The sequence below is a fragment of the Tachypleus tridentatus genome, chromosome 13 (genome assembly GCF_004210375.1).
Source record: "Tachypleus tridentatus isolate NWPU-2018 chromosome 13, ASM421037v1, whole genome shotgun sequence".
Lineage (NCBI taxonomy): Eukaryota > Metazoa > Arthropoda > Merostomata > Xiphosura > Limulidae > Tachypleus > Tachypleus tridentatus.
This window is the reverse complement of record NC_134837.1, coordinates 33,703,042-33,718,643: the sequence shown is the minus strand read 5'-3', so window position 1 is coordinate 33,718,643 and position 15,602 is coordinate 33,703,042. Positions and strand designations below refer to the sequence as shown.

Genomic DNA, 15,602 nt, shown 5'->3' with positions numbered 1-15,602 from the left:
AGAAGCATCTCGATTATTAACTTTCACGAACCTTTTAGATTTTAATGTCAATTGTTTTCTAGTAAACATTAATTGTTTTTGTTTGTTTGTTTTTGAATTTCGCACAAAGCTACTCGAGGGCTATCTGTGCTAGCCATCCCTAATTTAGCAGTGTAAGACTAGAGGGAAGGCAGCTAGTCATCACCACCCACCGCCAACTCTTGGGCTACTCTTTTACCAACGAATAGTGGGATTGATCGTAACATTATAACGCCCCCACGGCTGGGAGGCGAGCATGTTTGGCGCGACTCGGGTGCGAACCCGCGACCCTCAGATTACGAAGCGCACGCCTTAACGAGCCAGGCCATGCCAGGCCCTTAAACATTAATAACACAGCTTATAACAGGACCACTGGTTCGGCGATATTTGTATGCTGGGCTTTATGTTTAAGGCCTACCAGCAAATGTGTAAAATTTAAGTGCTGCGAGACAAATTAAATCTGGAATCATTTGAACATGAAATACGGCTTAAATAATGCATGACATAAAATACACAAGCATCCAATGAAAAGTCAACAAATCGTCATTTTGTGGTGACACTGCACCACGTGGATCTAAACTTAAGTTAGCTTAAAAATATGCTTTATTAAAGTTCTGTGTGATGGATATTATTTTTTACACCACAAAAATAGAATTTCGGGCGGATCTCCTCGAACCCTCCCTGCGTACGTACGTGCAGGTAGTAAGAAACTCACAGTTTACTGGTAGAATTAGCCCAAGAATTACATGTCTTAGTTTTCTATAAAACTTCAAATGATAGAATCATTGGTTAGTTAGTTCAGATGGAATACTGAAGAGGCATTCTTATTTTAACATATCTATTTCTATCCAGTGATTTTTCAAGGTCACAGCGTACAGGATTTTACTTTGTTACATTAATTCACCTGAGTGATCTGACGAAACTGATAACTCAAGTTTATCTTTTACTTTTACAGACCCATACGTGAAGATCTACCTTTTATATAACAACCAGAGGATCGCAAAGAAGAAGACGCATGTTAAGAAGCGGACAGTACAACCAGTGTTTAACGAATCTTTTGTCTTCGAGGTGCCCTATAATGAAGGTTTGGAAAATATCAGTCTGGAATTCCTGGTGTTGGACTGGGATCGGGTCACAAAGAACGAAGTTATCGGCAGGCTGGAAATAGGGTCTAAAGCTGGTGCTGCAGCACAGCAACACTGGACAGAGGTCAGTCACTCTCCACGGAGGCAGATTGCTGAATGGCATAAACTCTGGGAGTGACGGTATTGACCTCAGGGACAACATTACCTGTTAGGTTTGTTCTTCTTTACTTAACAAACTGACTTGTTTCACGTAACTGATTCAAACTTTGGCCATCTTCTTCCATGCTTTTGTTTATTTACTGTCTGTCTTTGGTGTTGTAATAGAATAGTGGGTACAAGTGTACGTAACGCGATAGTTAGTTAACTCATAGGTACCCAAGGTCACAGTATACCATTCCCTGCATGGTTACCACTGATAATAGTTCTGCTATCCAAACTGTTTATAGAACGTCTTAAATGTAAAGGAGCTCCATTAACCGATGTAAATTTGATGAATAATATATATATATTCGCACATGTAAACTTTAACTCAACCACAAACTAATTACAAGTTTAAACTTCTGTATATGTTGAAGTCTCTTGACCTATTGCATAAGATGCCTTTCAGTTTGAAAATACTAGAGCATGTGATATTAAATCTAAAACTATCGAAATGTACCACTAATTTCAAGATTTTGTATTAAATTATGTTAGTGTCGGTAACTTACAATTCAATAATATATAAGTGGGGTTTCTTTGTTTCTAATAGTACCAAGCGTAAATGTTGAAATGTATATCAGATTGATTGACCCCAGTTTAAAAAAATTAAATATTTTTATTTCCTTATTAATGATACACATATATATGCGTGTATACATCAAAATTAATTAATTAAGTGTAAAAGTTGGCGCCTTCAAATTTCTCCTTTTCAAAAAGTCTTTACTTCAACAAGTGTATGGTATGTGGTATGCTTACAGGTTACTGAGATAATTAACGTTTAAAGAAAGGTCAACAACAGTTTTAAACTTCCGTAATTAAGATATGGATCACCTACATAGATGTTTAAACCTGTGAATGTAGTTTAAAAATTGGTTTCCAAGCGTAGTTTACATAAAAACATACTTACTCAGGTAATATATTAATTACACTACCTGATTAACGAATTTATTATTACACTGTTTAGCACAGACAAATATCTTTGTGACCATACCATACTTTCTGATCACTACTAACAATCAAAATGAATTTATTGTGTGATCTCATTACCCATTGTAAAGGCATTCTCTAGCTAATGTGAAAACTGCTAGTCAATATACTGTTTAAGGTATTTATTTACTAGTATCAATTTCTTTTTCCTTAACTTGAAACAGGAATTATGGGTAAACTACCATTACCTTTTAAAATAATTATATCATCTTATAGTAAAAAAAGATGTCAAAGTTATCAGTTTATTTATATTTTAATATCAATTAAAGATTTCTAACAATAATGTATTATTCCAATGTTTCAAGGTATAGACAGAGCACAAAAGAATATCTGGTTATTTTTAAGGTTTCACAGAACATATATATTAGGCTATTCTTGTAAATGTTTTAAAGTTCATTGAAGTTGGAGAGAAAATTGTGAATCCTATAAAAACCAATATGAAAATTAGGGTTACAGAGTGAGGGTAAGGGTTGTAGCTACATTGATGATAGTGGTGTGGCTTGTAAGGTGCCTTCCAATGGTGATACTTTCTATCAACTTCATTATGATTATATTAACTATGTTTTCTACCATATAGGTAGTTATTAGAGAGAACGCAAAGAATATGTGATGTAAATTCACATAAACTATCTTTCCCTCTCACACCAAAGCATGTGAAGAATATGGTCTGAAATATAATCGGTGATATTTAACAAACATACACGTGTTCTAAAGTTGTTAAAGCCCACTGAAAGTATGAAAATGTTGCAGATAATGTAGAAAAAGCACTGAACACTGTTTTTTTTTTAAACAAAGTTAACATTCACTTATTCAGTAATTAAGACACAGTTGACTAAAAATTATCTTCAGTACTGGTGTCATTTTTTTCAGCACAAAGTTTCACAATGAGCTTTCTGCACTTTGTTTAAAACAGGGAATCAAAAACTGAAGTTTAGCATTGTAAGTCCATAAAACTTTGACACTGATCCACTGGAGGGATATCCTCAGAATGGTTGCCAAAATTATACCGAAGGTTGAAAAACCTACATTTTTAAAGTGTATATACTATATATGGAAGGTTAAATGTTCTCAGTTTGGACAGATATAAATCAGTGACATGATTCTAATGTTTTGCAAAGTATGTTTACCAATCTATACAGTTTGAATCTCAAATCTTTAGTCATTGTTAGCTCTTCTTTTGTCTTTACATTAGTAAAATATTTAATTATTATGTATACATTCAGCCTTGGATTCCTATTGGGACATTAAAAATATTCATTACTTCCAAGTTAAAAAAAAACAAACCCAAAAGACAATTCTACTAAATAGTAATGTATAGAAAAGTTACTTTTTTAAACAGCTGTGTTATGTAGGATGCACTTACAATTTGTATAAGTTTAACTAGTATGTACATGTGATTTTCAGTTTCTTTTATTACTTAATATTTTTAAAGTATTTGTATGGCAAGTAATTATTTCTTTGTAAAACAGTGATTCTCAAGATTTCACAGACTGAGGTACAGTAACTGATTTCATTGTATACCTAAAATCTGCATCAGAAAACCAGTAGAAACTTACAAAAAAGTAAAAGAGGCGTATGTCGAAATAAATATATTTACTTATCAGTGAGTGAGAAACTTGGTTAATGTTTTATAACTTATCCAACAAAGAACCATGTATATCCAATTTTATCAATGTCATTGCATCACCCAAGTTTATGTTACTTCACAACATATATATCTTTAAATTACATTTATTTTTAAAATTTTATGTAAAGAGTTAACAGTTTTACATATGTATATACTTATTTGTTTTATGCTGGTAATGTTCAGGTTCCTCAAAGTCCAGTACTCAAGAAACAAGGCTTTATTAAATTTCTTTTCATGGAGAATACCGTTAAGGTAAAAATGAAATAAAATCTAAACACAGGATTAGCATAGTTTTATAACAATAAGAAGAAATATCTTAAAAGTTTGTTAGACGAGATTTTCACATGCCGATAAAAAACAAATGTTTCTCTTTCCTTACCTATAAATAAAATGTTAATTTGAATGAGGAATATGTTTTCAAACAAAAAAACATTTATTCATAAGTTAAGGTGTTGTAATCATGTTGAACTGAAATAAAAGCATGAAACAGTGAAATATGAGTTACGTAAACAAACCTAACATCGATCCATGCCTCACGTGAGCTGCAGAAGCATCATATATACACCAAAATGATCAGCCAACGAGTGAATACTTCACTCAAAAATGAAATGTTACTTTTACAAAAAGAATATTCCAAATCTGAATAAATACCAAGCCTTGTCAGAAAGTGTTACCTACTAGAAATTAGGAGGGTTACCTGTAATTTTACATAGAATATCACTATTGAAACGTACCAATGTTCCAAGGTGAAAACAATATTTCTTAAGCTTTAGTCTAATCGATTTCACCCTTTCTTGTTTATGTTATTTTAATTTACTATATTAAACACTAAATGGGTCATAGAAGCACACCTTTATGGTACAATAACACCATCTTGTTTTCACCTTACTACTATTATACTCTAGAATAGAAACTATTTTAAATGTAACAAATTCAGTTTACTAAAACACTAGCTTTTTATTTGTGTTTTGTTGCAAAGCACAAAGCTACACAATTGGTATCTGTGGAGTGCCAAACAAAGGTACTGAAACCTACTATTTAACATCAGAGTCCCTCAAACTTACCACTAAGATACTGGGGACAAAGCTTTAGCATGTATAGCTGGTATTGTATGCCAAAGATATCTGTTAAGTTATTGTATTATTCCTTACAGTATTTATTGGTCATAAAATACATATTTCAACATTAAGTTAAAACACAAAACTTATTTAATTTAATATGAAGCAAATTAGAAATTAGTAGTTTGTAAAGAATCCCAAACGATGCATGTCCTAAATATTTGGGTAACTACAGAGATACATACGCATTTAAGTTTCTAAAACTACTGAACTATAAATAACACACCTTTACTGTAGCTCAGTGTCACTGATTTTGCCACAAATCTTTAGGACATCTAACAACCCTATAATTTATTAGAATCAGATTTTTACAAATACCATATTGTTGTAGATAAAAACATTTTTACAGAACAGTTGCTTCCAATTTTTTTCTTCTCTTCTATAACTAAGCTAGTAAATAAAGATTTGAAAAACATCTCTGCTGACTTACAAGATAGCAAGCTGAAACTGTATAAACGTTATTAAAAAGTATGTACCCAATACATGGTATATTAAAGTAAAGATTATTATGAAGTCAAGGTATAATTTCCAACTTAGTAACTTCATTTATGAAGTACAGTGGAACCCCTCTAAAGCAGCCACTGTACATAATTAGGAATTATGTAAACAAAGAAAGGGATTGTGATTGAATGACTGCTTTCAAGGGGTGACCGAATCTGGGGGGTGGCTGCTTGGAGGAGTTCCACTGTATTAAAGAATGGGGGGTGGCTGCTTGGAGGAGTTCCACTGTATTAAAGAAATCTTTTTTTCCAACCCTGACTTGTTTACTGTACTAACCAGAGAAACTTTCCTCTTTTTTCTACTTTAGTTTAATATTTGGTACATTAATTATGCTGCTATTAAATATCAAATTGAAACTTTTAAATGACAAAAATACCTATGTTTATTTAACACATAATTCAAGGAAACAGGCTATTTATCTGAACATACTTTTATTCCCTCAACATTTTCTTTAGCAAAATGACATCAAAGACTTCATACAACAAACCTGATAACACAGTTGCTCTTTTTTTTTTTTTGCCCCCTCTTCTAAATCTTTGATCAAACTCTGTGGAAACCTCTGAGAAATAAATTCTTTATTTATTAAGTTGACAACACCAGTAATTAGTTTTTTGGAGCACAATACTGTCTTCTCTAATAAAATATAGACACATGATAGTAACATTTATACTTCCCAAGTAATTTCTATGGTAATATTTCATGTGTTGTTTATGTCTTTGAAGAGCATTTACACTACATAAGACTCCCTCTTTCTTTTGATTCTGATGAAATAAACTTAATATCTAATTCAATCAAAAGGTAGTCAATTATCATGAACAAGATTCAGTCAGTTATCACCAGCTGAGGAATAACTAACACTAGCTTGATAATGTGAATATGGTGTCATATACTTCACTGTAACTTCCAACAAAGTGAACCTCCAATCCTTCTGTAATGAATTTAGGCAGGTCATCATAATCCTTCCTGTTCTCCTCAGGGAGGATGAGACATTTGACTCCAGCACGACGTGCCTAGTTCAAAGAAAAGAGCAAAGTGTTTACTAAACAAGGTTCAATTTTCCTATAATTTTGTCTATCATTTGCATTTTCTTATCTCTTTATATCAGTATATTAAAGTACAAAATAATTAACAATGCAAGCAAATCTGATATAAGCTGGTGGTGGTTTTTTAAATGAGCAAAGCCATATAGGGTTATATAATGTGTCCAATGTGGGGAACTGAATCTTGGGTTTCAGCACTGAAAGTTCATAAATTTACTGCTGTCCCATCAGAACTCTTGACATGAAACACCATCACCTTGCTGTGATAGAAACAGATCATTAAAATTATTTAAAAGATATTCATGATGTAACCAAAAGCAAATTACTGTTTATATAAATTATGGAATTCAGTTTCTTCCATTAATGCATTAGAGGGAAAAATATAATTACTTGTTTTTGCATTTTTAGGATTAATATGATCTTAAACTGATACTTTTCTCTAGAACACCAAAAGCCTTTCCTTATCCAGGTACTCTTATGCATTCAACAACAATGTGGCTCACTGAAACTACACTGAAAAGAATGTGATAACATTTAAGCTACTTGAGAAGAGAATCAAGTTTCTTTAATAAAGGACCATATAGAATCTGGAGATGATAAATGTTGATGTGAATGACGGACATTTAAAGATGGCATAGAAGATTTCTCTAGAACAGTAGCAGAAGGGTATTCCTTAGGAGAATTGACACAGAAGGGAAAACCAAGGTTCAGCTAGACAGTGACTAAATGAAATGGTAAGGGACATGAATGGATCTGTCTCCAGATTGACAGAACTCATATGATAGTCAAACTTTCAATGATTGGTATACTCTCATCCAGAGAATTAATAAAATATTTAGTACAATGTGAAACAATAAACTGAACTTGATACTTCAATGAAAATGACAACAAAATGTACAAAAAGACTGATTTAAAGTATTCATAACTACAAAAGCAAAACTGGGAAATGAAGACCAGCAGTGGAAGAGAATGACTGTCTTTTATATCAAAGGCTTAAATTAGAAGACAATCAACCTGATGGCACAATGATTTCAAAGCTGAGGGTTGAAGAGTCCACTTTGTTGGGAAAAGTTGACAATACATAAAAAGAAATTCAACAAGAATGCTTAAAACATATTACACTTTGATAGCTCAGAGATAGGTATGATGTGTATAGGGCCAAAGATAAAGAGAGACTACAGCAATACAGGCTGCAAAGTTGAATTCATCCTTGATCAATGACACACACACATCATCATTGTAGAGTAGTTTGAAATACTGAAAAGCATGTTGAACTGTTCAAAGATCCAAAAACATTCTGATTCCTGAAGATGATTGTTCTCCAAAACAGCAGCACCCTAGACTTCAAGAGAGACATCTGTGAAAAGGTACAGATTTGTACAAGGTTGAAAGGGAATCTGCAGTAATAAATCATCAGTTGAACCAAACTGAAGGTTACTGAGATTAGAAGAAAAGAGGAAAATTCTTTGAGATAACACCCCTGAAGATAAGGTGTCACTTGGAAGTAAACACTAACTTGAGGTACTGCATTTCAGACCCCTCATCCTACAGGAATGATTATGAAATGGCACCATCTCTCCAAAGCAAAATATGTCTTTGCCAGAAAGTGTTTAAGGCGAGGCTCACATTGCCATACAAAACTGACACCAAAGAAAGAACAGAATATAAATAACTTACAAACCACATAAATACCATTTGTTTGCTTCATGCATTTACAAATGATTTCCATTCTGTTGAAAAGTTAAACAACCTTGTAAATTTGACTTAATGCAAATATGGCTTGTATTTAGTTCAGTAGAAAAACTAACAAAGAACTGAATTACTTTAAAACGTCATACAGTTCGATATAATACTCACAGCAATGGTCTTTTCTTTGATTCCTCCAACTGGAAGAACCTTACCAGTAAGGGAGATTTCACCAGTCATGGCAACATCAGATCGGATTGATCTTCCCAGAGCAAGAGAAAGAAATGCAGTCACCATTGTAACTCCAGCACTAGGTCCATCTTTAGGTACAGCACCCTAAGCAGGAATTTAGTAAGAAATCAATAAATAATAAAATAATGTATAATAAATATTATTCCATGGAGCTATAGCTCTGGTATAATATCAAGAAGTGATTAAAAGATAAGAACTAATACAAAAAAGAGCAAATTAATTTTTAAATAGAACAAAATATCCTGAAATGTCCATCTGCTAATTTTGAATTGTCAAGCACTATTTATAAAGAATGCTAATCTCTTTTAAGACTTATCACTACACCTTGATTCCACTTGAACCCAACTGACTTTTTTATTTGTATATCGTACAACATAATCATTACAAATTTATGTCCACTTACATAATTGCCAAGTAGAGATCCTTGATCAATAGGACACTATTGTTTTTGAAACAGGCCCCCACACTATTATTAACCATCACTATATATGCAGTTCACTCTACAGTATACAAAACAAAATTCTAAACATTTATTTCACTATACAGGCTGTTATAGAAGATAATTCATGAAAGAAGTATAATTTAGGAGTATAATAAAACTTTGGCATTTTTTGAAATGCTGTATGTGTGAGAATTGGTTTAATATTACTTATTTATATACTGGGAACAATGTAATTTTGTAATTTCTTTATTTTTCAATATATTTCCTGTAGAATACATATATTTTTATATTATTTACATTGCATGCTAACCTTAGTAAATGTTATAATAATTGTTTTGGGAATTTTGTTCTAGAGCTTATTACAGTTGAATCCCAGGTGTTTCATTATGTAGCTTTTTAAAGTTGTGCTGATGAGGGTTAAATCTTATTTAATTTTGAAGTAGGAATAGAAATCCCTCCCAAGAGGTGAAAGCAAACTTTTCAAAATGTTTTAAAGTTCTACATGACAAAGAGGGTTTTACTTACCTTTGAAAACATGAGAAATTATTGGAATATAAGTGAAATATAGAAGCAGCAAAATATAAATAATCATACTACATTTTGACAGCAACACTGACAAGACTAAGCAGCTAAATTCAAACAAGATACTTAAATATTTATTAAACCCACACTGTTAAACAACAGCAGATTTACCACTTCCAGTTGCTTGTAACTCTTGGCTGAAAATGTATTAAACATGATAACATACTACATGCTCACTTAAAAAATTTCTGAGAAGTTTGAAAAAACATTTTTGTACTACATGAGAGTTAAATTTTAATCACTTGTACAGCACTAATTATCAGTGAATGGCTTCAAGGAACCTTTTAACTTATAATACAACAAAAAGATTAGAAACAAAGCAACAGCAACCCTAAGTTACGGACACACAAAATGTGTCAAGCAAAAGAAAATACTGAATTTTTAAACTTAAAAAACATTTAAAGAATATTTTGTATAAGGGCTCAAATATAAAATTTAATTATTGTTCTTGATGAAGAGAAACCCACTTGAAATAAAAATGTATCTCAGAACAGCTGGTATGGGTACTAACATTTATTGATAAGGAGAGAACAACGTTGTTCTCTCCTTATAAATAAGTGTTAGTACCCATACCAGCCATTCTGAGATACAAAAATTTAATTATGTCTTACATTGTTAACAGAACTCAGTTGTGATGAATATCACTAGTTCTGAAAAGATAAAAGAAAAGGAGCTAGTCAACAGACCTAATCACTAACTATTGGGCTATTTTATAACATATCCACAACCCTAGATTGAGAAGGCCAGTTTGCAACAATGGGACACAAACTGTTAAGAGTGTAATAATAATTGTATTATAAAAACAGAAAATCCAGAGAGGGAGATATTTAACATTAATGAGGCATCTAAATACAGTATTTTGTATGTACTGGTAGCTTTAACACAGTAAATTAATTAAGATATAATCTTTCTCACAAGTTGTACCTCTCACACAATAAAAACTCTGAAACAGATGCTTGTGACAGCAATGACACACGTGACTCCTAACAATCCAAAATACCAGAAGCAAGAGTTCCATACAATGTTAGTATAACAATACAGATTTGAAAATTATGCATATTATCAAATAGTAAGCACTGTTGAGACATTGTAAAGACAAGTTTCGAGTGATTGAAATGTAATTTTGTGCACAGTTCACCTTGCACTATCTTTCTAATATTAAATAATGAAAATTCTTTCAAAATGAGCACTATAAAACAATAACAAACACACTTATATGGAGTTGGATTTCAGAAACTGGAAATGTTGGAAGTTTGGAATGTTGACACCATTTTTATGAGCTTCATTTTATCTTTATAACATAATGATAAAATTATCACACCTACAAACTCTAAGCAATTGCAGTTTCTACACTAATCTATGACAAATCAACTGTCTGCTGAGAACTTCGATCAGAAAATATAAGGACTTTTAAAAATGTATATTTATCACCTCACCTCAGGTACATGTAGATGCAAGTGAGCATGCTGTAAAAATTCATTTTCTGGGTGTTTCTTCAGTAAGAAAGCTTTGGCAAAGGAGAATGCAATGGTAGCACTTTCTTTCATGACATCACCAAGATGACCTGTCAACTGAAAGGAGCCTTCAGCCTTATCATCTGATTTCAAAGGCTTGCAGAGAGCAGTCTCGATGTATAAAGTAGAACCCCCTAATATAATTCAATAACACTGTTACCTAATGTGGTTTACTTTAAATCAACATTCACATTAGAACTTCTTTCTAACTGTAACTAAAAAATTATTGTTACTCTAGGTCAATTTATGAAGTACATCTTTTCTTAATTGTATTTAACAAACATTGTTAGAATATTTTAAATTAAAGAAGCAATGTAGAGTTTATAAACAAATTATTGAATTCAAATATTTCAAATAGCTCTATTAAATAGTAAATGTTATACATACAGTGTTTGAGTTCCAACAAAAAAGAAAAATACCTGTAAACATTATACAGTTTCAACAGTAGTTTAAAATTAAGTAAAAATAATGTATTTATATCAGTGGATTTTTAAGCTAACTAAAAATTAAAATAGTCAAAGCACAAAGTTAAAACAGTGAGTTAAAAATTGGTGACACTGAAAAATTACAAGTTTTGTTTGAAAGGTATTTTTCAATATCTTATCCACTGTTTCTATCACAAAACTAATCAGATGATCATACTATGCTGTAGTGATTTGCACTAGAAGGGCATAAATAATAATATACTATGGGTGTAACACAGTTACAAAAAAAGTATATACAGTAAGGATTTGCTGCTCATTTTACCATGCATATGGGGCTTGAATACAAAAGTAAATTGAACCAATTCTATGGAAAATGTTGTACATACACACACACTAAATGAACAAATATACTTTATGTTTCACTCTCTTTTATGCAATGGAATATTTTTTTAAGGAACTGCTTCATTGCATAATGCTATAGGGTTTATTATTGTTATTCTATTTGATAGGATTACATTTGGTCCTGCAGCTTCATTACTTTAACATTTTCCACAAAACACGAAATAGTAAGACTGTCTTGAATCCAGGACACTTGTAGGGGGAGCAAGATAGTGTTATAGTCAAATGTTGTTACTTTGTGTATTAGAAAAAAAATACATGTTTTCAGGGGTTTTAAAGTCAGATTTATCTAATTTCATTCTGCACTCTTACACACATTGTATTCACAAAACTGTTGATATATAAAGTAATATTTAAGCAAAATTTTTTTTTCTTTATTATGTTTAATAAAGAATATATGGATTAGAAACTGTTCAACAGTTGATTCTACATTTTTTCTGGAGGAGGATTTTTCTTTCTTCCCTAAAAAGTTGAGAAAAAGAAAGAAGAAATTTTGGAATTTTGTTTCTTCTTTGAACACTTTTAAAAATAAGCTCCAGGTCTGTGTTCATTACGGCCAATTTTAAGAATATAACATGTTCTATTTTGTTATTAAGTGACTTGGCTGACAATTCAATATTCTAGTGGAGAAGCACATGCAATGGTGGTATTTTGTGACACAATTTCACACGTGCGTGGTCAATTTCAAACATAATTTGCTGTAAAAAGATTTTTATTTCTTGTTGAATATGTTCCAAACAGTTCAAGAATGCCATTCTAGCTGTCAAAACAAGTGCTGACATGGTGTTCTGCCATGAACCGAGCTCTACCTAACTGTCACAATCATCTATTAGAAGTGACATCATTGATGTCAAAACATTATTAAATATTTTAAAAATATTGTTAGTTTTCAAGTCTTTTATTTAGCATTTTTAATAATAATAAGCTTTAATTACTTGAAGTATTGATATTATTACAATTTATAACTACATGTACCTGTAAAACATCATTAATAGCATCTATAATGCAACTTTTAGAAAGATTAATTGTAACAGAGAGTTGAATACATTATATTTACACAGTTTTGGAGCCTCATCAAGATGTTACAGTACATGTCACTACATTTAGTCATGATCATCTATTATTTTGACAATAGCTGTGCAGCAGTTTTCATTGCAATTCACAGGCACTATATTTTGCAACTTGACTGGTATGTTTTTGATGTGGAATAACATGAATATTCATTTCATTCTTTAGATGCTTGAGGTATATTAAGTTACTTTTGTGTGTATAAATGTTGATCTGAGAATAAGTAGAATTTGACCTTTATATGCACTCTTCTGATTCATAATGTCCCCGATACGGTGCCTAAAGACAATCACGAATCTCTATAAACAATATTTTCTAACATACCATGTACCACTTTTGGAAAGTTTTTCATCTAATGACCATGAGAAAATGTTACAGTTATAAAGGTACAGATAAATCATTAAAAATGACCATGTACTGTCATTTATAACTGGAAGCAGCTTATGTAGCCTTCCTAGATGGAGAACCTTCTTGATTATATTGCACAGTGTTGTGTGGGATGGCTTTTGCCACCAACATTTACATTCAAAATTGCCACCCTTTGTCTACCACAGTTGGGATAAAGCATCTCACTAGCAACCTTCTGGATGGTCCTAGTCCTCCAAATTGATCCACATTTCTTTTTTGACACTGTCAAAATGGACATGTCATTCCACCAAGACTTTAGATCCACTATGGTTGTCATGTGATTTGCATATTTGAAACTACATTAAAATAATATACTCAACCCTCTGTAGCTATTTATCATGAAAACACAGGTAACATTTTATTAAAATTAAAAAAAAGGAGCCTTACCCATTGAAGTCCAAGCAAGGCCCATCACAACCCCTGGGGGTGTATCATCATATAAGCGATCATGAGCAAACATAGGTTTCCCAATAAAGTCTATGATGTTTTCCTTTGTTACCACTATTTGATCGATTTCTTTGTTAACAAGTTTGAAAGCACCCTTTCTCATTATCTAAAGAGCATGAGTAAAAACAAATACTGATTAAAATATTTTTGTTTAATACTTACAAATTAAAAAACTGTCAATATGTTCATCATTTCAGTCCTTTTATTAACTACAAGTCATTATAAAGTGCTTTATCAACAAGGGACTTCTTTAAAAAAAACAAAATGAAAAAACACTACAAAACTATCCTTCATGTGTTTATCTTATGCAACATATTTTGTTATGATGTAAAGTATGGAAGATTAAAATGTCCTTCACATGAATATCTGTGATCTTATTTAAGAAAACAATCTGATGTCCTTTATATTAAAAAGTCTTTCCATTTTGAATGGGCCTTGATGTTATACTTCTGTTATTTCAACAGTAAAAATATACTCATTTCATATATTTCATATTCTCTTTTAAGTTGGGCAGACTTGTACTATGAAAAGACAAAAGAATTAAATCTATATACCTTTATCCCTGTGTCATATATTTTGAAAAAAAAAACTGTTTTACTCTATTTAAACTATAAAATAACATCTTATATCAGTTTCTTCAAACAATTAGTGTAATGCTATTATACATTATTCCTGTGCCTTAATTAATTGATGGTAATATAGAGTCACTCATACTGTGATGTTTTTAAAGACAAATGAACAGCCTAATTCTTACATTACACACATTTTAAACTTGGAAAACTTCCTTAATCCATTTCATATAATTTTAAAATAACAACAGTCTCTGTGACAAGTAAAGTAACATTTAATCTATAATCTAAAACTAAATATTTTAAGTTTCTCAAACATCAAATAAAGGTCCAGTTAAATCTTTCCTAGCATTATGGATCTTTAGTAAATGTTACTAACTATTGATATCATACTTAACTAATCAGAACTTCACAGAAGACTAGTTTTCACAGTTCTTGTAAATGTTACTAACTATCAATATCACACTTAACTAATCAGAACTTCACAGAAGACTAGTTTTCACAGTTCTTGCAAATGATACTAAATTTAATTAAAATAAAATAATAATTAAATGTCATTAAGATAAAATAAATACTGTTATGTTATTAATTATTACTCTTAAAATATCTGATTTGTAAATGGCAATTCAGTTCTTTAAATAACATAATAAAGTATGTTGTTCATGAAAATGAATGAATATAAATATCATATAGACCATTCCTATGTATGTCTTATACCAGTTAGTCTAATGAGCCCCTATCTTGGGTAAAAGTCTTGCCAACACTGTATATGGTAGATGTAGTTGGCATATTATAACACAGTCTTCTTTGCTTTCACTTACAGTGTTCTTAGAACCCCAAACTGCAAGTTTTTTAGCAGACCTTATTGCCAAAGTGGCAAATATTTATTTACAGAAAATGTAGAAGTTTTTAAATGATATGTTTACCTATCATTAAGGTAAATATATAAAAAACAATAATTTGTTTTTATGTTTTAGAAACATATGTGTGTGTTCAGGATGGACACAAGTAAAACATTCAAAAACTATGTAGACATAACTTGTTTAAAAATTGGAAAGAGAGTCCGAAGTCAAGCCTTTGGCACTTCTTATGGGTGAGGAAAGTTTGTTTTGTTTTGAATTTTGTGCAAAGCTACACGAGGGTTATCTGTGCTAGCAGTCCTTAATTTAGCAATGTAAGCCAAGAGGGAAGGTAGCTAGTCATCACCATCCAGCGCCAACTCTTGGGCTACTCTTT

The 15,602-nt window shown here is 31.5% G+C and overlaps 2 protein-coding genes across 2 annotated transcripts in view; one reads left to right on the top strand and one right to left on the bottom strand.

Moving 5' to 3' along the window:
* Positions 1-4,427, top strand: part of LOC143237169 (synaptotagmin-4-like) — a 30,618-nt gene extending 26,191 nt beyond the window's left edge. The window contains exon 4 of the mRNA XM_076476134.1: positions 974-4,427. Coding sequence (XP_076332249.1) covers positions 974-1,281 — 308 coding nt within the window. The 3' untranslated portion in view covers positions 1,282-4,427. The remainder of the gene's footprint in view (positions 1-973) is intronic.
* Positions 4,428-5,948: 1,521 nt separating this feature from the next.
* LOC143237167 (lon protease homolog, mitochondrial-like) overlaps positions 5,949-15,602 on the bottom strand; it is a 57,396-nt gene continuing 47,742 nt past the window's right edge. Inside the window, exons 18-21 of the mRNA XM_076476131.1 lie at positions 13,738-13,903; positions 10,973-11,184; positions 8,432-8,596; positions 5,949-6,544 (exon numbers count right to left, since the gene is read on the bottom strand). Of these exons, the coding sequence (XP_076332246.1) occupies positions 6,392-6,544; positions 8,432-8,596; positions 10,973-11,184; positions 13,738-13,903 (696 nt within the window). The 3' untranslated portion in view covers positions 5,949-6,391. The remainder of the gene's footprint in view (positions 6,545-8,431; positions 8,597-10,972; positions 11,185-13,737; positions 13,904-15,602) is intronic.